Genomic DNA, 23,228 nt, shown 5'->3' on the forward strand with positions numbered 1-23,228 from the left:
CTACTTCTGATGACCTCCAAGTATAGTCATTCCCAAGCAGCTGTGTGGCATATATTTGAGGGAGACAGCTTGGGAGAAATCCTTATGTATCCCACATGCTACCTTAATACTAAACCTATAAATATATGCACATAAATCTATTTCCACATCCTCATATATAAATATATTTACATATGTACATGCCTTTATTTAGACCTATCTAAATGCCCTTTGCCTCCTAGCTCTTTCCTGTTTCCTTTGACTTTCATCTTGTCCCACTATCATGCTCAGTGTTTATTTGAGTTTCAGTAATTTCTCTTGGTTACATTATCCTTGATCACACCCTACCAGGCTTCCTATACCCTCCTCACCACCGATTTGCATCACTTGTTGTTCCCTTGTCCCTGGTTTTGTGATTTCTTCCTTTCTGTTACCCCTAATAAGAGTTCGTATCCCAGATCAGCAGAGCCAAGTCCATCAACTTCATATTGGAGATAAAAAGAGAAGTTTGATCAGAAGGTGACACCTGTGGGGATTGTTACAGCAACACAGGCTGTCATATTGGAGTCCTACTTGTGATGAAAATGCACAGTGTTTTACATACTTTACCCTGGAATGCACACTCTAGGGAGTCACATACTTTCCCATGTGCTTTATATTACTCAAGCCAGGAGATAATCACAGGGTAAATGTTAACCATAAACTATTAGATAAAACAATAAGACTATTATTGTGATGCATAAACAATCTTCTTTGACTGCTTAACAATCTTCCTTGAAGATGTATCCAGTCATCCACACAACAGATCTCTGTTCTTGAGCAATAGATAAAGTTATAAAAATTCCACAGAGAATGAGGGACAGGGCAAGCATGTTGTGAGTTGTGGAGTAAATTAGGTTAATACTGGATGATAATGTTCAAATAGGTTACGATTTTACTTAGGGAACCATGGCATAGAGTTTGTGTGTCTTTCCAAAAATGTAGGAATAGAATTTCCTTATAACAAATCTTCCCCCACCCCTCTGAATTGTTGCATATAATATTATGCAAGTGTTTTCCCAAGCAGAAATAATTGTTAATAGTTATTTTTCTGGTTCTAAATTGGTAACTTGATTTTTTTCATTTACTATATCTTTAATGTTTTCCTATTTCTTTACCCTCTTTTCTCTTTCATTTTTCCCTTTTTCTTTTTCTAACTACAGCATATAGGCTTATTACATAATCAGATTTGATCCACTTAATTAATTTTTGGTGGGCAGTCAAAAACTTTCTTCTGTTTCTTCCTCACTCTGAATACTGTGAGAATATTCTTATATGTATACCTTTGATTATAAATGTAATTATTTCTGTAGGCCAAGATAGTAAAAATACTGAATTAAGGGATATGCTTGTTTTCCCCCAATACAACTCTTGCTATTATCAATATTATTATCAATATTTTAGTTGAGGAGTTCAGTGTATTTTCTTCTCTGCTAAAGGAGGAACCGATTACAAGAATCTATATGTGACCTCTTCCCTGGGGGACGGACAACAGAAAAGGGGGTGAAGAGACACGCCGGATAGGGCAAGATATGACAAAATAATAATTTATAAATTATCAAGGGCTCATGAGGGAGGGGGGAGCAGGGAGGGAGGGGAAAAAAGAAGACCTGATGCAAAGGGCTTAAGTAGAGAGCAAATGCTTTGAAAATGATGAGGGCAAAGAATGTACAGATGTGCTTTATACAATTGATGTATGTATATGTATGGATTGTGATGACTTGTATGAGCTCCTAATAAAATGTTTTAAAAAAAAGTTAGGTTGATACCATGTACTGTAGTCTATTAAGTGTGCAATAGAATTATGGGAAGATTTACATGAAAAAATCATAATAATTTATAAATTATCAAGGGTTCATGAGAGAGAGAGAGGAGGGGAGGCAGGGAAAAAACTGAGGAGCTGATTCCAAGGGCTCAAGTTGAAAGAAAATGTTTTTAATATGATGAAGGCAACATATGTGCAAATATGCTTGACACAATGGATAGAAGCATGGATTGTGATAAGAGATGTACAAGCCCCCGATAAAATGATTTTAAAAAAAGAATTATGGAAAGATTTCAAATATTGTGAGATTACCAAAACATGACATAGATCTGAAGTTAACACACTCTGGGCAGTGGGGCAGGTGGGGTGTGTGTGTGAGAAATATGGCATCAATAAATTTATTTGCTCAACTTGGGTTTTTTATAAAACTTCAACTTGTTATGTATGTATATATGAAGCACAATAAAATGAGATTTGCCTGTAAAAAATAAAGGGTATATCTAGAAACATTTTTAGTGGGACATGCTATTTATAAACATGGTAAGTGACAAGCTATATCATAGATTCCCAAACTTATTTGGTCTACCACCCCTTTTCAGAAAAAAACAACAACTCAGTATCCTCTTAACAACAAGAAAATTTTTGTATTATAGCCCACAATCCAAGATCAACTACAGGCACCTGCTTTTTGAGCCTCTCTGGATCATTCAAGTGCCTCTCTGGGGGATGTTTTTGCCCACTTTGGGAAACACTGATATATTATTGGGACATGGAAACTTTCTAACCTTAATGCCATATTAAATGGAAAAATTCAGGAGAGATTAGACATTAAATCAGTCTCTGTCATGAATACCTCAATGTGAAGACATTTATTAGGTCTACTTTTCCTGAGAGCTCCACACAAATGACTTTTGCTAATGGATAACAAATTAACAGTTCAGAATTGGGAGCACTGGCCAGGTTGGCCTCAGTGGGTAAAAGGTATTTGGAAATTTGAGATGGTCTTGAGAAATTTGAAGAAATTGTCCTTAAGATACCTTATATTCGTGAAGTGCTTTGACACAGCGGGTTAACCATTGGACTGCTGACCACAGGTAGGTCAGCAGTTCAAACACATCAATCTGGTTCTTGGGAGAATGATGAAGTTGTCTACTCTCATCAAGAGTCAATCTCATAAGCCCTAAAGAGCAGGTCTAGTCTGCCCTATAGGGTAACTATGAATCAGATATTAACGCTTTTTCTTTTTTTCAAATTGAAGGTTTATGATATCAGACATGTCTATTGGTACCATTTCCCCAACTGCATATGCCTACCTCATGTCTCGTGGCATGTTGTAGTCATTCTCCCAATATTTCAAAGTTTTTCATAATGCTACCGCATAGATAATAAACTACATTATCATGTAAACATAACTTTCATATGCACTGGAAAACCAAAAATTTCTCCCCCAGTTCCAGTCTGCGAGTTCCAGTGCCAGGATCCCACAGGGGTATAGTGTTCTATAGTGTCACTGTCTGTAGACACTGTCAGTGTCTATAGTATACTGTTCTATAGTGTCACTATGCTTGTAGTCGTATAGATGACCACTAAAGGTAATCAGACAATGCTAATAGCAGGAAAGTTCAGAGAAGGGTAATCTGCTGGTTATGCGGTTAAGAAGTTGATGAATAGTGAGGTGGAGTGTGAGGAAAAGAATGTTTCTCCCTGAATTATTATAAGAACATCCTAGGTGATATCTCTGCCTTCTTTTGAGGTCCCCTCCCCCGTTCAGCCATCTATCAGTTTTGGAGACTGATATTACAAAGTAGGTGTGATTCTCAATCAGAATATAATGGAGAGATGTGTGGTGTAAAGCAGACTAAAAAATTCTCTCAGAGAAAGCATTCCATCTTTGATTTATAATAAATTAGTTTTCTAAGCACTATCACATGCATTTTGATACTTAAAACATTCCATTTTATAGATGATAAAATAGAGGGCTACAGAAGTCCTATGCTATCATAGCTAATTCATTGCAAAGTGAACCCAAAACTCAAATCTTGTTGCATATGTTTCCTGTAAATGCCTGTAACAAGATCTAATTAGAGGGATCCCAAGTGGTGTAGTGGCTATGTGTTGAGCTACTAACCGTAAGGTTAGAAGTTCTAAACCATGAACCAGAGCTGGTGAAAATGAGTTTTTCTACTCATAGAAAGAGTTACAGTCCTGGAGACCCACAAAGGCAGTTCTAGCCCATCCTATAGGGTCTCTATGAGTCAGAATTGACTAGATGGCAGTGAGACTTAATCAGAAATGGCTAACCCTAAGCAAGTAAAAGTGTTGTAGGGTCTCTGAGTTGGAATTGATTCCATGGCAGTGAGATTTAATCAGGGGTGGCAACCCCAAGAAAGTAGAAGTGCTGCCTTTGTACCATTCTGCCCTTGGCTAAGCAAATGCACAGGCACCTTTGACCAGGGTGTTTCACGTCCAGAAGAGAAGATGCAGGGTGATGGGTATTGGCATTAAAGAATTGTTAAAATACTCTTCCAGACAAGCAGAAACGATGCTTATTGTCCACTGCATGGTGTATGCGTGGAGGAAAAGGGGGTGCACACAGATGACACTGTAGTGGCTATAGACTATCAATCACCAATCCCAAACAGAGTTAGATCACACAGCCTGTAACGTTGATGGTCTGATCGGAGCCATGGAGATTTTAGCACATCGGAGAAGGAGCTGAGGAAGGAGAAGTTGCTGAGAGAGAGGGGAATAAGCTGGTATGTAGACGTTCCATTAACAAATGATGGGAAGCCTGCATTTCCCACCATTCACTGCATAGCAAAAGGACCACTTCCAGTTGAGGGTCATCAAGGAATCTGAGTTAGTTTATTGTGCCAACCTGGCCAATAAACACATGTGGGGTTAATTGAAGAGCAGAGGGATAAATGGCTCAGTGAGCCTCACTTTTCTAGTTCTCAGGTCTCTTGGTTTCTGATAGCCAGACCAGGGTGCAGCTGCGTTAGCCAGTTCCCTGCTTTAGCTGGCAAGGCTCACTTTAGCTGCAAGACATCCCCAAGGAGAAACCACATGGACCTATCCTGATGCAGTCGTGGGTGCTGGAGCAGCCGTGTGGCAACCCCTGCCAGTGCTGAGATGCCTACACATTCACTGACTCGGCTTTCCTCCTGCAATTGGCATCACTGCATCTGTTTTGTGAGATCAAGGAGGACTTTGTGGATTGGTTTTGGACATATGGGTTAATGTTGGATATGTGGGCTTGGGTAGCACTGGGTTGGGATGTTTTCTTGATGCGCACTTATCTTTATATAAAACTCTCTGTTATACACAAGTTTCTGTGGATTTGTTTCTCTAAAGCACCCAGACTAATACAGAATCCAACTACCGGTACACTGAGTTCCTGGCTCAGGACCTTCATATACATAGGTCTTATATAGGTTCTTTTCTCTGTTTTTTACTTTCTGAATTTCTAACAGAATAAGACACCAAATATATATATTTCTTCTGGAACCCTAGAAACAGAATTTCAAATGCCATAATAAGGCGCTTGTCCCCCTCTTTTTTCTCTAATTTTTGTCTCATACTGCCATTGAAAATAGAACATGGGTCTGCAGTGCTGGCCCCAACCCCAACTATATGGACACCCTTCCTCCCCCAACCCCCTTAGAAGAATGCACTTCAGCAAGCCCTGAGGACAATGTTCCTGCTCAGAGCAGACAATGCACTGGGAGGACCGTAGGGCCTGCCTCATCATGAGATATGGGCGTCCCTCACTGACCATGGCACTGCGGAGGACATCAATGGAAACACAGTGTGGGAATAGTGCATGGTCTGGCCCCATCATGCTGGGGCAAGGCACTGAGGACATGCAGCAGAGCAGCAGGGGGAGCAGAGTGATGAAACCCCTGGGAATACAAAAGATAAACTGGGGAGACAGAGTGTAGCACCCCATCAGACTTGACTGGAAAATACTCGTAAAGGCCAACAGACTTTGAACTATTAATAGGCTTTTACATTTTTGTTAATGGCTTTCTTTTTGTTATTGTTCTTTTGTTTTTGTTGTTATTGTTTTGTTGGTTTTGACCTCCTTTGTTGTTTTATTTGCCTTTGCCAGGTTTTTGCACTTACTAATGTATCTGCATGTTTATCTAGATAAGACAGGTGGGATAAATAACTCGGAGATGAAAAGAACAGGACCATTGGTTCCGGGAGGATACGGGAGAAGGGGAGGTGGGAGAAAGGAGGGGGGTGTAACCAACTCAAAGACAAGGGAACGTGTGAACTAAAATCATGGAGAGAAGAACATAGGATGCCCAGTGGGGCTTAATCAAGGCCAATGTAGCAGCGAGGAATTACTAAGCCCGAATGAATGCCTAACATGATGGTGGGACAAGAGGAAAGTAAAAGAAAATAGAGGAAAGAACCAGGAGGCAAGGAACATTGATAGAGGCCTAAATACAGGCATGCACATATGTAAATACATATATAATGAGAGGGGAATAGAGCTATGTACTCATATCTATATGTTAAGAATTCAGGTTGCAGATGGACATAGGGCCAGACTCAAGTACTCCCTTAACACAAGAACACAAGAACACTTTGTTCTAACAATCTGGCATTCTGTGATGCTTACCTTCCCAACATAATTGCTGATGACAAAATGAGTGCATAAGCAAATGTAGTGAAGAAAGCTGATGGTACCTGGCTATCAAAAGATGTAGTATCTGGGGTCTTAAAGCCTTGAAGATAAACAAGCAGCTATCTAGCTGAGAAGCAACAAAACCCACATGGAAGCAGCACACCAACCCATGTGATCACGAGGTGTTGATGGGATCAAGTATCAGGCATCTAAGACCCAGAACAAAACTATACCCAAGGTAAATGGGGGGGGGCATGGAGTGGAGATCCAATGGCCATCTGTAGACAATTGGACATCTCCTCACAGAGGGGTCACAGGGAAGAGATGAGCCAGTTAGGGTGTAGCATAGCACCGATTGTGTTGGACAGGGTTCTCTAGAAGACAAACCAGATTGCTAGTAATTATATAAAAATAAATTTATAAATATAGATATATAATACAAGAAATAAACCGTTAAATTATATACAGATAGATAATACAAGAAATTAACAGTTAAATTATAAAGCAGCAAGACACTAGCAGTCCTTTAAGGCTTGAGAGCCGCTAGTTGCCAGTCCCCTTCTGTAGAGAGAGCTGGGCTATATATATATCCAGGCAGCAAACAGCAAGGCAGGTCCCCAACTGTCATCATCTGTCGGTCCCCAGCTCCAGAGATGAACATTCCAATCATGTGGGCTTAAAGGGACCTCAACTTACAGCGACACAGTCCACAGGCTAGGCATCCCACAGGTAGTGTACCCCTTTAAACTGAGGCACAGAACAAGCAAGGTGAGGCTCACTGAGCTATTTATCCCTCTGCCCTTCAGTTAATCATACTTGTGTTTATCGGCCAGGCTGGCACAATGAACTATGGCACTGATGAAACACACAACTTTCCTCTAGTTCTTTGGTACTTCCTTCATCCACTTATCATGACCTCAATTCTACCTTACAAATCAGATTAGACCAGAGCATGCACACTGCTACAGATAAGAGCCCCCAACACAGGGAATCCAGGATAAATAAACCTTTCAGGGCCAACAATGAGAGCAGAGATACCAGTAGGATTAAGGGATGGTTGGGGGTGGGGGTTGAAAAGGGGAATAGATCACAAGGATCAATCTAGAACCCTCTCAGGGGGATGAATAACAGAAAAGTGGGTGAGGGGTGATGGAGGATGATGTAAGATAGGGAAATAATAATCTGTAATTTATTGAGGGTTTGTGAGGGAGGATGGACAAGGGAGGGAGGGGGAAGAAATGGGTAGCTGATATCAGGGGCTCAAGTGGGAAAAGAATGTTTTGAAAATGATGATGGCGGCATATGTGAAAATGTGCTTGACACACTGGATGAATGTATGGATTGTGATAAGAGATGTAAGAGGCCCCAATAAAAGTATTTTAAAAAAGAGGAAGAAAATAGAACATGAACACAAGTGTGCTGATGATGTCATATGTGACTGCCATGAAACACACACTTCTCAATGACGGTCAGTTAGGGTTTTCCCCTCCTTTATAGTTTCCCATCTCTCATCACTCCTTTAATAAAAGTTACCATATTTTAAAATATAACATACCTAAGTAAGTGCATCCAGTATCACAGTCACAGAACACATAGGACATTACTTGTGAGAGGGTTGTGCGGTTTGCGAAGATATATGTAACATGTACATTATTTATGTAAAAATAAATTAGAGCCCAAATGTCACTTCTTTTCCTAGAGGGAAACTCTGTAGAACTCCAAAATATTTCAAGAATCCCTATCTCTTTTTCTGCTCACTTTCCCACCTACAGGAACTGTCTGGAGGCGATGACTGTTCAATGTCTGTGGTTCTTATACATGAACCGACTGCAGTTCTGGTTTATAGCTTTTAGGAGCTTCACTACTGTGAATCTACCTCTAGAGAACTGGATCTAATCTGAGTGCATTGATAATCAAATTTTTGAGATTGTGAGGTTCTGGACTTTCATGAATTCACCAGAACAGCGCCATCGATTGACTTGATCTGTAGACATACCTTAGAATTGCTGAGAACTGAGAAAATAGAGTTTTTTTTTCCTGCAGCAACAATAACAAAAAAAACCCCAACTTAGGACAGAACAGTGTAATGAGATGCCTTTGGAGACAAGTCTCTGGGGAAAGATGAGAAAAGAGGACATCTGCCATTGTTTTCCAGTGTTGTCCAAGCAGTAGAACGAGCTCATACTGGCAAACATGGGAATGGTTTTGTGCCAGGCTAGGTTCTCTAGAAAGCAAAAGCAGTGATTAAATACACACACACAGAATGAATTTTCGATCAAGAAAGTGGCTCACACAGTTGTAGAAGTCCATGTCTGGTTCAAATCCATGGGTCAGATGTCAAGTTGGAGGCTTGTCCACACACATGTAGCTTCCATGGCTGATGAACCAGGAAGCAGGAAGACCACACAGGCTGGTGGAGGCAGAGGTAGATGAACCAAAGGTTAGCAAGTCAGGCTTGTGCTTGCAGAGTGGAATGGATCCAAGGTCAGTCGGCAATCTCGCAGACTTCTGATAGTTCCAGAGTCATCAGGGAACATAGCAATCAATGAGCCCGATTCAAGATCTGGACCAGCAAGAAGTGAAAAAGACCTCTCTAGAGTCTACTTAAATAGGAGCAGGTACTCCCTGCCCCCCAGGAAATTTCCTTTCCATTGCATCTGGGCTTCGACCTGAGAAAGGAGGCTGCATTCCCCAAACCCTTTACATTATGTTAGAAGTGGTTCTCAGCCTTCCTAATGCCTGACCCTTTCATACAGTTCCTCATGTTGTGGTGACCCCCAAGCCATAAGATTATTTTCGTTGCTACTTCATCACGGTAATTTTACTACTGTTATGAATCATCATGTAAATATCTGATATGAAGGATGTATTTTCATTGTTACAAATTGAACATAATTAAAGCATAGTGATTAACCACAAAACAATGATATATTGTGAAATATTTATTTCTAATGACAAATACATGAACTTTTGTCTTGAAGCATGGTGTAGCATGGGTAACAGTCTTCACACTGGGTACTCGTAGGTGGGCATATCTGCATGTAGGCAGACCTGCCTGGAAACGGATAGAGGAGCAGTGTCTCAGTTCCTAAGACCATCGGAAATATCTGTTTTCCGGTGGTCTTAGATGACCCCTGTGAAAGGGTCGTTCGACCCACAAAGGGATCACGACTCACAGGTTGAGAACTGCGGTGTTACCATACTATAGGGGGGTCCTCTACAGCCAAACTTTTTAGATTCCTGATCTAGCCATATTGACACAAAACCTTGTCTCACTTGAAAAATTTGGTTCCTATCATGAAAAAGAAGGACCGAAAAAGAATAGATGCATCTGAGTCACAGTGTTGATGTTAAAAGTATGACAGATGAACAAATAAATCTATCTTGGAGGAAATACAGCCAGAATGTTCCTTGAAGCAAGGATGGTAAGACCTTGACTGGGGTACTTTGGACATATGATCAGGAAAGACTGTTCCTGAAAAAGGATCTATGCGTGGTAAATTAGAGGCTCAGGTGAACAGGGGAAGATGCACAAGGAGATAGGTTAACGCAGTGGCTGAGCCCATGAGTACAAACATAGAAGGATGGGCAGGGTAGTGCTGAGAGCAGGAGTGGAAACATAGAATGATGGGGAGGGTGGTGCTGAGTCCATGAGTGCAAACACAGATGGATGGGGAGGGGGTGGGGAGGACTGAGCAAGGCTTCCTGCTATTATGCACAGGGTTGCTCAGGTAGGAAGCCACCCACCAGCACCTAACAGGAACAACCTGAAGAAGGGAGACACATGCGACTTGTTTATTCAATTCACTAAGCATTTATTGAACATTATTGTATACAAAATATTGGCTGTTTGGGATTCAAAACTGAAGACTGGTTTGAAATTAGCCCTAAAACCCATTAATTTTCTTTCTTTTTGTAGTTGCCAAATAACGTTCTCATTTTAGCATAACCTGTGATGTGAAATGCGGTGGCGGGTTCGTCATCCTTTGGCAATTCTAGAAATGTGCACAACTATAAATTGGCATTCTGATTCCAATACCTGTGTTCCTCGAGGGGAGTCAGTGTGGGCTGGGCCGATTACTGACTTCCAGGGACTTTGGGGTGAAAGACTAGATCTTGGAGCTTTCGATTTTTCTTGGGCTTTTCAACTTTCTTAAAGGATTTCTGAGAGTTCTAGAATCGATGAACCAGACAAATATATCCAAATGCTGGATCAAATTTAATGCCTGGGACTGTTACATGGGATTATTTCAATAAAGCATGGCAAGGAGTCTTCTTTGGCTATAATAGAAAGGCATTTGTCCTTTCCTACCTTTCTTATCACACATTAGATGAGTCAGAAGGGCAATAAGCTGTGGACATGAGAAAGGGGGAAAGAAAATGACAGGAAACTACATGAAGGGAAGTAATGGGGAAACAGACTCAACTGTTGAGAAGAATAAATAAAGAGTGATGGATAGGTCTTTGTGCACAACAGTGAATGATGTGGGTTTCCACAGGGGTCAATAATACCTGGGTTTATTTAATGGGGTTATGGGGAGATTGTATAAGTAAGATACTGCAACTCGAGCTGCTTTCTCTAGAAAAGTACAAAATTCGCCAGAAAAATAAGTTGTGATTAGCAACACGTAGGCTATATAAACAGAGACAGTGAGATAAGTATGTACTAGGTCAATAACCTCTGAACCTGGACACAGATGTCTGCCTTATTATCTGGAGTACACAGTACATAGTTTGGTAAATAAGTGTAGAACATTGCAAATAACACTAACCATATGCCAGTTGTTGGGCGCATGCCTCAGTTTCACTGGAATGGTTTTATCAGGGCTAGTATGCCTCATGTCCACCTGGCCGGAGAGACAATGAGAAAAAGTGTGTAGAGATGAACAGGAAATAATGGATGAAGGTTTTCATTCTTTCAGCCCACTTCCCTTCCTTTGCCCAGCAGCCTTCTCAGTGCCCCCTTCACTTCCTTGTTCCGTAGAGTGTAGATGAGAGGATTGACCATGGGTGTGACCACAGAGTAGAAAAGGGAAATGAATTTTCCCTGGTCCTGGTTGCTGGTCTTCGCTGGAAGAAGGTACCCATAAATAGCTGAGCCATAGAAGAGGCACACCACCACCAGGTGGGAGAAACATGTATTAAATGCCTTTCGCCGTCCTTCTGCTGAGCTGATCTTCAGCACTGCCTGGGCAATGTAGCAGTAGGAGATCAAGATGATGCTAAGGGGCACAACAGTGAAGAAAGTACAGACTCCATTGAGCACAGCCTCATTGAGACTGGTGTCTCCACAGGCCAGTTTGATCATGGCGGGGACCTCACACAGGAAGTTGTCCACCTTCCGGTGCCCACACAATGGGAGCTGCAGAGTGAATGTGGACTGGATCACAGAGTTGCCCAAGCCACCCAACCAGGCAATGGCAGCCAGCAGCCAGCACAGTCGAGGGTTCATGATGGTGGTGTAGTGCAGGGGCCGGCAAACTGCCACATAGCGGTCAAAGGCCATCACCACCAGCAGGATGCACTCAGTAGCCCCGAGCCAAAGGAAAACGTAGAGCTGGGTCACACAGCCACCATAGCTAATCGTCTTGTCTGGGCCCCATAAGTTGATTAGCATCTGGGGGACAGAGCTGGTCGTAAAGGCCAGGTCCAGGGAGGAGAGGTTGCTAAGGAAGAAATACATGGGTGTGTGAAGCCGGGCATCTAGGTGGGAGAGCAGGATGATGGTGGCATTCCCAACGAGGGTCATCAAGTAAGAGAGGAGAATGAGTACAAAGAAAATGATCTCCAGCCGCGGGTGGTCAGATACACCCAGCAGAATGAAGGCGTCTGTGGAGCTATTGCTGGTGGCTCCCATCATGGAGCGTCCTCAGTCCCTTGAGGCAACGGTTCAGGGAAAACTGCTAGGAGAAGAAGCCAACGGAGAACAAGCTGTTAGGTTAGGCAGACCTGCATCAGAGCACACCTGGTGTACGTGTAGCTCGCGGCTGTCCTTTGGTATTCCTCTTGGGGAGAAGAGTTCCGCAGATAGAGGTGGCCACCTGCTTCTCAAGAGATGGACAGCTTTGGACACCCTCTGGGCCAGTTTGCTCTGCACGATCAAGGTGCTTTGATTTAGCATCTACTAATCAGCAGTGAGGCTAGTGTAGGAGAGGTTTGTTTGTTTTCTGGGAGGCAGCACCTCTGGGGCTGCTCAATCGTAGTAGAACCTCAGAACCTCACCTTTCAACCACTGCTTAAAAGGTGAGGAGGACTGGGTTACTGTAGGATCCGCAAGTGATGCTAGCATTAGGGGGAAAGACCCTTTACAGAAGGACACAAGCCCGGAAGAGGAATGGGGTCGCTCACCACACACTTGAAGGGATAGCCTTGCTTGCTTGGGGTGTTTGGCAACTTCAGTCCAAGAATCTAGCTCAGTGGTTCTCAACCGTCCTCATGCCGCGACCCTTTCATATAGTTCCTCACGTTGTGGTGACCCCCCCAACCATAACATTATTTTTGTTGCTACTTCATCACTGACATTTTGCTACTGTGATGAATTGGGTGACTCCTGTGAAAGAGTCATTTGACTCCCAAAGGGGTCGTGACCCACAGGTTGAGAACCACTGCTCTAGCTGCTCTGACATGCCCTCTTGAGTCAACAGCTTCCCATTTTAGGACTAGACTTTCCTTTTCTATCTTTGACTGACTTCTACCTCGGTGAAAACGGCTTGATGGAGCTTCAAAATGTTTGTGGAGAGATGGCATTTTCTCCTAACCCCATTTGCCATAGCCTTTTTGAAGGCCCCTGGCATTGAACTCTAGAGATGGATCACTTATAGGACAATGGAGGCATGAGAGCACCTGAATGCAGGGTTGTTTGGGGCCCGAGAGGATTTTTAGTAACTTGTCATATGGTTCATAGGTAGTTTCCACCTCTGCCTGTGTATTTTCAATGGAAAGTTCAGAATGTTGAGCAAAACAGCCAAGACTTGGTTCTTCCAGGGAGTCCTGGCCAAATTGCTCACCTTTGCCCAGTTTTCTGCCCATTTGTCCCTTAAATCTCACAACACCCAGGTGCAGCAAGTCTGGTATTCCAGGTTAGTATCTTCCTATCATGTTGGTTGCTTCTGAGGAGTTGGCCCCACCTCCACCTGGTGGTTCATGTTCTCAGAATTCAAACCTTGCTTTAATATTAGACTGAGAAAGACATTGGATTCCCTGAACCTCCTTTGCCACGAGACTAGAAAAACAGCATGATGTTCAGCTGAATGTCACGGAACATTTTGATCAATGATTCCATAGAAGATCAAAACAGGAGAAATATGGTACAGAATTTCAAATCCTCATGGACTCTAGATTTTTGTCGCTGTGGAACCTGAGTGGACCTGTGACACTATCTCTTGGTACCATTTTTAAACCGTAAGCAAAATATATCCCTTGAAGTCATCTTAAAAACAAACAATAGTTTTGCATAACTAGGACACAATGTCTGCCTTGAATATTACGCTCTTTTTCAGAGCCACGGAATCAAATTCACGAGAGCAGCTCAGACGATTAGATAGGAACCTCAGTGGGGCAGTGAGCTTATGCTAATCGAACAGCTAAAAAAAAGGGGGTAAGGATGGCTGCACAACAGAAAGAATGTCTTCAATGCCATTGACATGGACAACTGTTGAATTGGTATATGTCCCGCTGTGTATCCCCGTATTTTAATTTAAATTCAGATTTATGTGGGGACTGCAGTCTCCGGAGGAGGAGGAAACAGAGACGCCATGGAGGGCAGTGGCGGCATTAAGCTTGGCTTTGGAAAGTGGTTACAGGGAGGGTTTTTGCTTCGTTATTGGCTTCATGATGATGATGGGCTTGTAAAGATGAGGGTTTGCTGGGCAGTGCTTCCTTGTCTGTGAAAAACAGACGCAGCTACAGAGCCGGGGGGGTTGTGATGGGACATCTTGAGGTCTCAGGATGACAAAAGACAAAGGGCTTTTGTGGCAAGAGAAAAAGAAGGGATGGTTGAAAGTGTTGTCTGCTGGGAGACATGAGGCTGTACTGACATCTGCCCAATCTCTTTTTCCTTGAGGCTCTGTTTCCCAGACAGGCTGCATGCCCCCAAATGTTCCTTCCACAGGGAAGATTTGCCAACCTTTCGTTTGAACTACTCTATAGTTGACTTTCCACCTCCAACTCCTGAGCACGCATACACACGCACACACACACACATTTTATTCTGAGTCCATCGAGATGTACTTCCTGCTACATAAAGCTCACAGCTTAAGGCAGGGATGAAAACAACAACAAATAAGCCCACCTCCATTGACGACTCTAACTCATAGGGACTCTGCAGGGCAGAATAGAACTGCTCCAGAGGGTCTCCAAGGCTGTCATCTTTACAGAAGCAGAGCCTCATCTTTCTCCCACGGAGGGGCTGGTGGATTTGAACTGCTAGCCTCTCAGTTAGCAGCCCAATGCTTAACCCGTTATGCCAAGACACAAAACAACCAAAATCGAGCCGATGCTGACTCACAGAATCCCTAAGGGACAGGGCAGAACCGCCCCTGTGGGTTTCTGAGACTGTCACTCTTTATGGGACAGAAAGCCCCATCTTTCTCCTGAGGCTCAACTTGTCATTTCCAACTTCTGACCTTGCAGTTAGCAGCCTAACTTGTAACCAAAACACCACCAGGGATCCTTATACCCAGACAAAGGTTTGCCAACTTGAAAATGCATGTGCATGTACTGAAAATATACACAAACACACACATTTTCCATCCCCTGGCAGGGACAGTTATTCAGCGACAGTGACAATGTTCTTCCAGCTCTGCGACCATCCTTGCCTTCTTTTTCCAATTCCTCCTCCCTTGGCATAAACTCAGTGCCCCCACTAAGCCAGCATCCCCCCTTCCTTCTCCCCCACCCCTGGTCCCCACTAGGGATTCTGAGTTTCTATGTACTTACTAATTTCTTATCAGTGAGATCAGAAACTAGAGATGAATTTTATTAGAGTTCTCACACCATTGTTTTAAAACTCCCCTTTGTTCTTGAACAACTTTAAAAAGATGGTTTTTTTTCCTGCCTCTACTCCACCCTGTTGGGGCAGGCCATGAGCTTCTCTACAAATGGCCTGGGGACTCTAGCAGCACCCCGAGGGCCTCCACCCTTTCTCCTGCAGGCAGACGGCAAGCCCCGGGTCTGGAAAGGCCACCGAACACATTCCCTTCTCTCTCTCCTTTTCCCATCTCCCTTCACTCTTGGCTTCTCTCTCCCTGGACTCTGCAACAAGAAATGATAGCCCACGATTTGTGGAAATATACCTTTGGCGTCAGGGTGCCCCCCTCAATCCGTGTCTGCTGTCCTTGTGCTCCTGTGGGCTGGGGTCATGAAGCTTTAATACTGGGGCTGGTCCTGGTCCTCTGAGGAGTGCTGGTCGACCTGTGTCAAGTCTGGCTCACTGGCTAATTCTGCAGAGCCCGAGGGGGCCTCTCCGACCCCGCAGGCAATTAGCACGCAGCGCCAGCCTGGCCAGGACACAGGAAAGACACTGTCCCTGAAGAACTAGCTGTGTCTCATGCTGAACTCCCTTCCCACATGCAAACTACTAATTGAAGTAGCAATAACAAGTGCATTTATGAAATACTTGCCAATTAGATCCTTTTTTTCTTTCCACGGTGCTTGTACACTATCTTAGTTCTTTAGACTTTGTTCTTTATGCTTTATACCATAGGAGGAGGCTTCAAACCATTCATGGGAAAAATTCCATTTTCCTGTCAACTTTTGGAAGCCCTTCTCAGACTTTCTGAGGTACATTTATACAGCAGACGGGGTGACTGAGTTCACTGAGCAATCGTAACTCCAACAATCGCTTTTTTTAGTAGGCAGAGACAGGCCATGCATTGCCTGCCCTGCCGCCCTGCGTGGAGCACCATGCAGAGCAAACTGCTAGGACAGAGCAGAGCAGTGTTGCTGAGTTTATATGTCTTTATGGGAACAGATAGCCTCATCTTTCTCTTGACGAGCAGCTGGTAGATTCAAACTGTTGACCTTTTGGTTTGCAGGTTATCGCTTAACCCATGATGCCACCAGGGCTCCTTATCTAAGCATAGGAAGTTAGTTTTAGTTTTTTTTAAAAGCAACTAGTACTTTTGACTCATTGTCTGAAAGCCTTTGTAGTTTATTTTTAAATTTATTTTTATTTTCTTTTATTTATTTTTTAATTATTATTATTTTTAATTTTTATTTTCTATTGTGTGTGTAGGCAACTCATTATCTCTGGCCATCATATGTGTGAGTGTGTGTGTGTGTGTGTGTGTGTATAAAACCATCCCCTGTGAAAATCAATAACTTATAAAAGGGTTCTGGATACATCTATGCAAGGTGACCTGATTAGGTCATTCGATATCGTACAAGATGAGTAACTCCCAATATTGCTGAGTTCAAAGCCATGTTCATTCCAGAAACAGTCACAAAATGCAAAATGCGGTAACTACTTTGGGAGCCAGCCTGGCAGTTCCTTGTGAAGCTGAGCACAGGCTCGCTCATGCGGTGAGCTGCCATACGACCCCCCCAGGCCTATTCCCAAATATTTCCTAAACTGGATCAAAAACTCATGTGCACACAAAAATCTCTGGCTAGACCAGAGGATGTACACTGATGCAGATAGGAACTGAAAACACAGGGACTCCAGGATGGATGATCCCTTCAGGACCAGTGGTGAGAAGAGTGTTGATATTGGGAGGGTGGAGGGAAGGTGTGGTAGAAAGGGGGAACCCATTTCGAGGATCTACATAGAACCCCCTCCCTGGAGGATGGACAACAGAAAAGTGGGTGAAGGGAGACACTGGACAGTATATGACATGACAAAATAACAATAATTTATAAATTACAAAGGGTTCATGGGGTGGGGAGGGAGGGGAAAAATGAGGAGCTGATACCAAAGGCTCAATTAAAAGCAAATGTTTTGAGAACAATGATGGCAACAAATGTACAAATGTGCTTGAAACAATGGATGGATGGATGGATTGTGATAAGAGTTGTATGAAGCCCCAATATGATTTTTTTAAAAAGGTAAATATTTATAAAATAATGACAACATACGTACAATTGTACTTGAAAAAACTGATGTATGGATTCTTATAAGAGCTTTAAGAGCCCTAAATAAAATGGTCTTTTAAAAACTTTTTAAAGCCAAAAAACCCACAAAGACTTGTGCGGGGATGTTTCAGCAGCTTTATCCATTCTTCCCCAAACTAGAAGCAACCAAGATGTCCTCAAACCAGCTGTAAGCGGCCACACCGCGGTGCGTCCAGACGACGGAGACTCGCCCAGCCATACACAAGAGAGGAGCCATCGCGCAACAACAGTGCCTGAAGGACAGGCACACAGATATCGTTCAGGGTCAGAGGCCCGTCGGAAAAAAAAGCTACCTGCGACAACCGTAGGACATCTGTAAAAGACAAAACTCCAAAGGCTGTTCAAAGATGGGCTGTCTCGGAGAACTCGGCTGCAAGTAACCCCAGGAAGGACTAGCTCATAATGGGGATCAGAGAACTCCCTGCTGGGAAGTGATTCCGAATCACAGCACGTTCTAGAACAAGGTAGAATTCCCTTTTAAAAAACACTTATTTTATTCTTTTTTAATTTTAATAAATCATTTCTTGGGGGCTCTTATAACTCTTATAACAATCCATACATCTATTGTATCAAGCACATGTGTACATATATTGCCATCATTTCCAAAACATTTTCTTTCTACTTGAGCCATTGGTATCAGCTCCCCTTTTCCCCCCACTCTCCCTCGCCCTCCCACCCTGTGAGTTTCTGAGACTGTAGCATTATGAGAGTAGAAAGCCTAGTCTTTCTCCAAGGAGTCGCTGGTGGTTTAGAACTGGTGACCTTGAAGGTTGCAGTCCAACTCGTAACCAATTGGACACAGGGTTCCCCTGGGAGTGAGGGAAGGAGCTAATAATGAGAAGTTTTTAATTTATTTTTCACACTTGATGTATGTGTGTTGTTTGACCATGAATGTACATCATCTTTATACTCTTATAAATTTAAATGATAAATGCTAGGTTCACGAAAATATTTTAAGTTACAATGAAAATGAACAACAAAAAACCAGTACTGAAGACTCCTCAGAGATCCCCTGGCGTCCCTGTTGTTTTCTTTGCCAGTTGAGGAAACGGTAACCCTGGGTGATTTGTTCAGCTGATGCCATTACTGGTTAACCCTTGTATGGCTGATAGTACATACAGTAACCACCTACACTTTCCACCTTTGGTGTTTAGTGGGAAGCTGGCACCCCACCTTTACTGGCGGGGATCTGTAGAGCTGTGTGGCTCTGAAGAAACAGGCCTCATCTTACCAGCCTCAGCACCAGGGACCCCTGAGGATAGATAATCAAGATTCATACAAATTTCAAAACTTTCTTTAACGTTTCACACAAAACACATGGTTTCAACAAGAAATTCAAAGCAGAAAATAATTAGGTATGGACCATGAAACAGATCTCCCAATTGAGTTGGAAGTGTTTGCTTTCTTCTCGGAGGTCATCTGACACCTGTGTTTATCACACACAGCCTTGTAAAGTTTAATACCTCCCCTGCTCATTTTTTTATTTAAAATATATCTACTGCAGCAGAAGGACATTGGGCCTCCACTTGAGTGCTCCCTCAATACAAGAATACTTTCTTCTATCAAATTGGCATTCTATGATGCTCACCTTCCCGACACAACCGCTGAAGACAAAGTGGGTGAACAAGCAAATGTGGTGAAGAAAGCTGATGGTGCCCAGCTATCAAAAGAAATAGCATCTGGGGTCTTAAAGGCTTGAAGGTAAAAAAGTGGCCATCTAGCTCAGAAGCAACAATGCCCCCGTGGAAGAAGCACGCCAGCCTGTGTGATCACAAGGTGCCGAAGGGATCAGTTATCAGGCATCAAAGAAAGAAAAGTCGGGACACAGTGGCATGCCTACTCCTTTCTGCTGTGGACGCCGCGGAGGAAGCACTGTTGGGGCTTTCTCTCCCCTTCGCCGTCACGTCTAAGTCAGAGTCTCCTAAAGAGCCCAACAGCTGCGGAAGCTCTTCATCGGAGGATTGAGCTTTGAAACAACAGACGAGAGTCTGCGGAGCCAGTGAGCAATGGGAGCCCCTTACGGACGGTGTGGTGATGAGAGATGCAACACCAAGTGCTCCGGAGGCTTTCGGTTTGTCACCTCCTCCACTGTGGAGGGGCGGACGCGGCCATGAATGCACGGCCACACAAGGTAGATGGCAGAGCCGTGGAACCACGAGAAGACTCGCAAAGACCGGGCGCCCATTTCACGGTGAAAAAGATAGTTGTCGGTGGCATGAAGGAAGACCCTGAAGAGCACCCGCTACGACATTATTTTGAGCAGTATGGGAAAATTGAAGGGATTGAAATCATGATGGATCGAGGCAGTGGCAAGAAGAGAGGCTTTGCTTTTGTGACTTTGGATGACTGTGACTCCGTAGATAAGACTGTCATTCAGAAACACCACACTGTGAATGGCCACACCGTGAAGTATAGAAAGCCCTGTTGAAGCAAGAGACGGCCAGAGCCTCCTCCAGCCACAGAGGTCGAAGCGGTTCTGGACACTTCGCTGGTGGCCGAAGTGGTGCTTTTGGTGGAATGACAACTTTGGTCAGGAGGGAACTTCAGCGGACGTGGTGGCTTTGGTGGCAGCCGCGGTGGTGGAGGATATGGTGGCAGTGGGGATGGCTATAATGCATTTGGTAATGATGGAAACAACTTTGGAAGCTACAATGATTTTGGCAACTACAACACTCAATCTTCCAATTTTGGACCAATGAAGGGAGGGAACTTTGGAGGCAGAAGCTCTGGCCCTTATGGTGGTGGAGGTCAATACTTTGCCAAACCACGAAACCAAGGTGGCTATGGTGGTTCAAACAGTAGCAGTAGCTATGGCAGTGGCAGAAGATGTTGAATGACTACCAGGAAACAAAGCTTAGCAGGAGAGGAGAGCCACAGAAGTGACAGGGAAGCTACAGGTTACAACAGATTTGTGAACTCAGCCAAGCACAGCGGTGGCAGGGCCTAGCTGCTACAAAGAAGACATGTTTTAGACAATACTCATGTATATGGGCAAAAGAACTTGAGGACTGTGTTTGTGACTAATTGCATAGCAGGTTATTTTAGTTTCTGTTCTGTGGAAAGTGTAAAGCATTCCAACAAGGGATTTTAATGTAATTTTTCGTTTTTTTCTTTTGCACCCATGCTGTTGATTGCTAAATGTAATAGTTTGATCATGACGCTAAATGTCTTTAAAAAAAAAAAAGGAAACATCATATCATTGTGTGCTCACCTCCATCACTGAAGACAAATGGGTGTATAAGCAAATGTGGCAAAGAAAGTGGATGGTGCCCGGCTATCAAAAGATAGAGCATCTGGGGTCTTAAAGGCTTCAAGGTAAGCAAGTGACCATCTAGCTCAGAAGCAACAAAGCCCACACAGAAGAAGCACAACAGCCTGTGTGATCACGAGGTGTCAAAGGGATCAGGAATAAGGTATCATCAGAAAAAACAAAACATCTTACCATAGTGAATGAGGGGGAAGTGCAGAGTGGAGACCCAAAGCCCATTTGTTGGCCACTGGAGATCCCCTTACAGAAGGGTCTCAGGGAGGAGACAAGTCAGTCAGGGTGCAATGTAGCAATGATGCAAAATACAACTTTCCTCTAGTTCCTAAATGCTTCCCCCCACTCACACTATCATGATCCGAATTCTCCCTTGCAAGTCTGGCTAGATCAGAGGGTGCACACTGGTACAGATAGGAACTGGAAACACAGGGAATCCAGGGTAGATGATCCCTTCAGGACCAGTGGTGTGAGTAGTGAAACGGAGCATAGAGGGAGGGTGGGTTGGAAAGGGGGAGCCGATTACAGGGATCTACATGTGACCTCCTCCCTGGGGGACAGACAACAGAGGAGTGGGTGAAGGGAAACGTTGGACAGGGAAAGATGTGACAAAATAATAATTTATAAATTACCGAGGGTTCATGAGGGAGGGGGGAGTGGGAAGGGAGGGGAAAAAATGAAGACCTGATGCCAGGGGCTTAAGTGGAGAGCAAGTGTTTTGAGAATGATGAGGCAATGAATGTACAAATGTGCTTGACACAATTGACGTATGTATGGATTGTGATAAGAGTTGTATGAGCACTTAATAAAATGATTAAAAAAAGATATATGTACTGCATATTGATATGTTCCAGGAGTGTCTGGGTGGTGTGCACCTTTAGCACACTCAGCTGACCCCTGAAAGGTTAGAGGTTCCAATCCACCCAGAGATGCCTTGGAACACAGGCCTGGGGGTCTACTTCCACAAGAGCTGCTACTGAAAACCCTACAGAGCACAATTTTACTCTGTGTTGGGGTTGATTCCATGGCTACTGGAGTTTACAATGTCCTAGGCATGTGGGATATAGTTCCTGCCCTTAGGAACTTGCAGTATGGTTAGGAAGAATCACAACATTGAAGAAAGCAAAATATATCATCTACCAGGTAGCAATAAGTGCTACCTGATAACTAAAGAAAACTAAAGTAGGATAAGAGGGATGGCATGTGGAAAGGAGTGATCAGAGGATTCAGCGACACTGCACTGGGGGAGGCAATCACACAGCGGAATGCCTTTGCGTTGTCAACAAAACACAAGTAAACAGCTTTCTGGTATTTTCTGTTCTCCGCCAAGAGCTGAGACATCAAAAATGATAGCCTTTATTGCATGACCTGGTCTAAATCTGGCCTGACCCTCTAGAAGATCCCTGTCAACTTCTTGCTGCAACTGCTGGTGGGTGATCTTCAGTGCAATTTTACTTGCATGTGATACCGATGATATTGTTCTATAATTTGAGCATTCTGTTGGGTCACCTTTTTTTGGGAATGGGTACAAATATGGATCTCTTTCTGTCAGTTGGTCAAGTGACTCTCTTCCAAATTTCTTGGCAGAGACAAATGATGGCTTCCAGTGCTTGAGCAGCTTGCTGAAACTTACAATTTTGAGGCCAGCTAATCAAGAATTCTTCTTGACATGCTAAATTTGAGATGTTTGAATAGGCCATTGTATATGTCTTATTGTCGTTCTGATCATGTCTCCACACTAGTTTGTTCTTGAATCTGTGTCTTGTTGCCCTAGGCAAGGCATATGCTTCTACATTGGTAAGTATCTTGGTCATAGAAAGAGGTTCTGCTCATGAAAAATAGACATTTACTGAGGGGCTGGCCCCAATCCCAACCATGTGGACCCCCTCCCCCCAGAAGAATGAACTTCAGAGGACAGCATTGAAGCTACAACTCAGGGAGAGGGGCACGTCTGATCGGAGCACACAGGAGGAAGCAAAGAGGGAAGGAAAAAGAGTGGAACACATCCTGGCCCACCAAGCCCCGACGATGATATTCCCTCTCACAGTAGCCAGTGCACAGAGAGGACCATAGGGCCAGCCCCACCATGAGACATGATATCCCTCACTGACTCATAGTGCTATGGGAGACAACAGTGGAGACACTGTGCGGGAATTGTGCCCGATCTTACCCCACCACACCAGGGCAAAATGCTAAGGGCATGCAACTGAGCAGCAAGGGGAGCAAGCAATGAAGTCCATAGGGAATACCAAAAACAGACTTTGGGGCTAGGGCATGGCACCCCATCAGACTCAACTGGAAAACATTCCTAAAGGTCAACAAACAGACCTGGAACTACTTATAGGCTTTTCTTTTTTTGTCGTTGGCTTGTTGTTGTTTGTTTTCTTTTGTTGCTTTGTTTGGCTCTGTCTTATTTTTGTGCTTATTATTGTCTCTCC

At 43.6% G+C, this 23,228-nt stretch overlaps 1 protein-coding gene and 1 pseudogene across 1 annotated transcript; one reads left to right on the forward strand and one right to left on the reverse strand.

Annotated features, from left to right (window-relative positions):
* Positions 1 to 11,337: 11,337 nt before the first annotated feature.
* OR2C1 (olfactory receptor family 2 subfamily C member 1) lies at positions 11,338 to 12,279 on the reverse strand. Its single transcript, XM_075564384.1, has one exon. The coding sequence runs from the start codon at positions 12,277 to 12,279 to the stop codon at positions 11,338 to 11,340; it is 942 nt and encodes a 313-aa protein (XP_075420499.1).
* A 4,586-nt stretch (positions 12,280 to 16,865) lies between these two features.
* LOC142422789 (heterogeneous nuclear ribonucleoprotein A1-like) lies at positions 16,866 to 20,606 on the forward strand (annotated as a pseudogene).
* The last annotated feature ends 2,622 nt before the right edge of the window (positions 20,607 to 23,228 follow it).

The sequence above is a fragment of the Tenrec ecaudatus genome, chromosome 12 (genome assembly GCF_050624435.1).
Source record: "Tenrec ecaudatus isolate mTenEca1 chromosome 12, mTenEca1.hap1, whole genome shotgun sequence".
Classification (NCBI taxonomy): domain Eukaryota; kingdom Metazoa; phylum Chordata; class Mammalia; order Afrosoricida; family Tenrecidae; genus Tenrec; species Tenrec ecaudatus.

What these genes read in the sequence shown, in the direction of transcription:
- OR2C1 (XM_075564384.1), bottom strand. Translation starts at nt 12,279, where the DNA reads ATGATGGGAGCCACCAGCAATAGCTCCACAGACGCCTTCATTCTGCTG.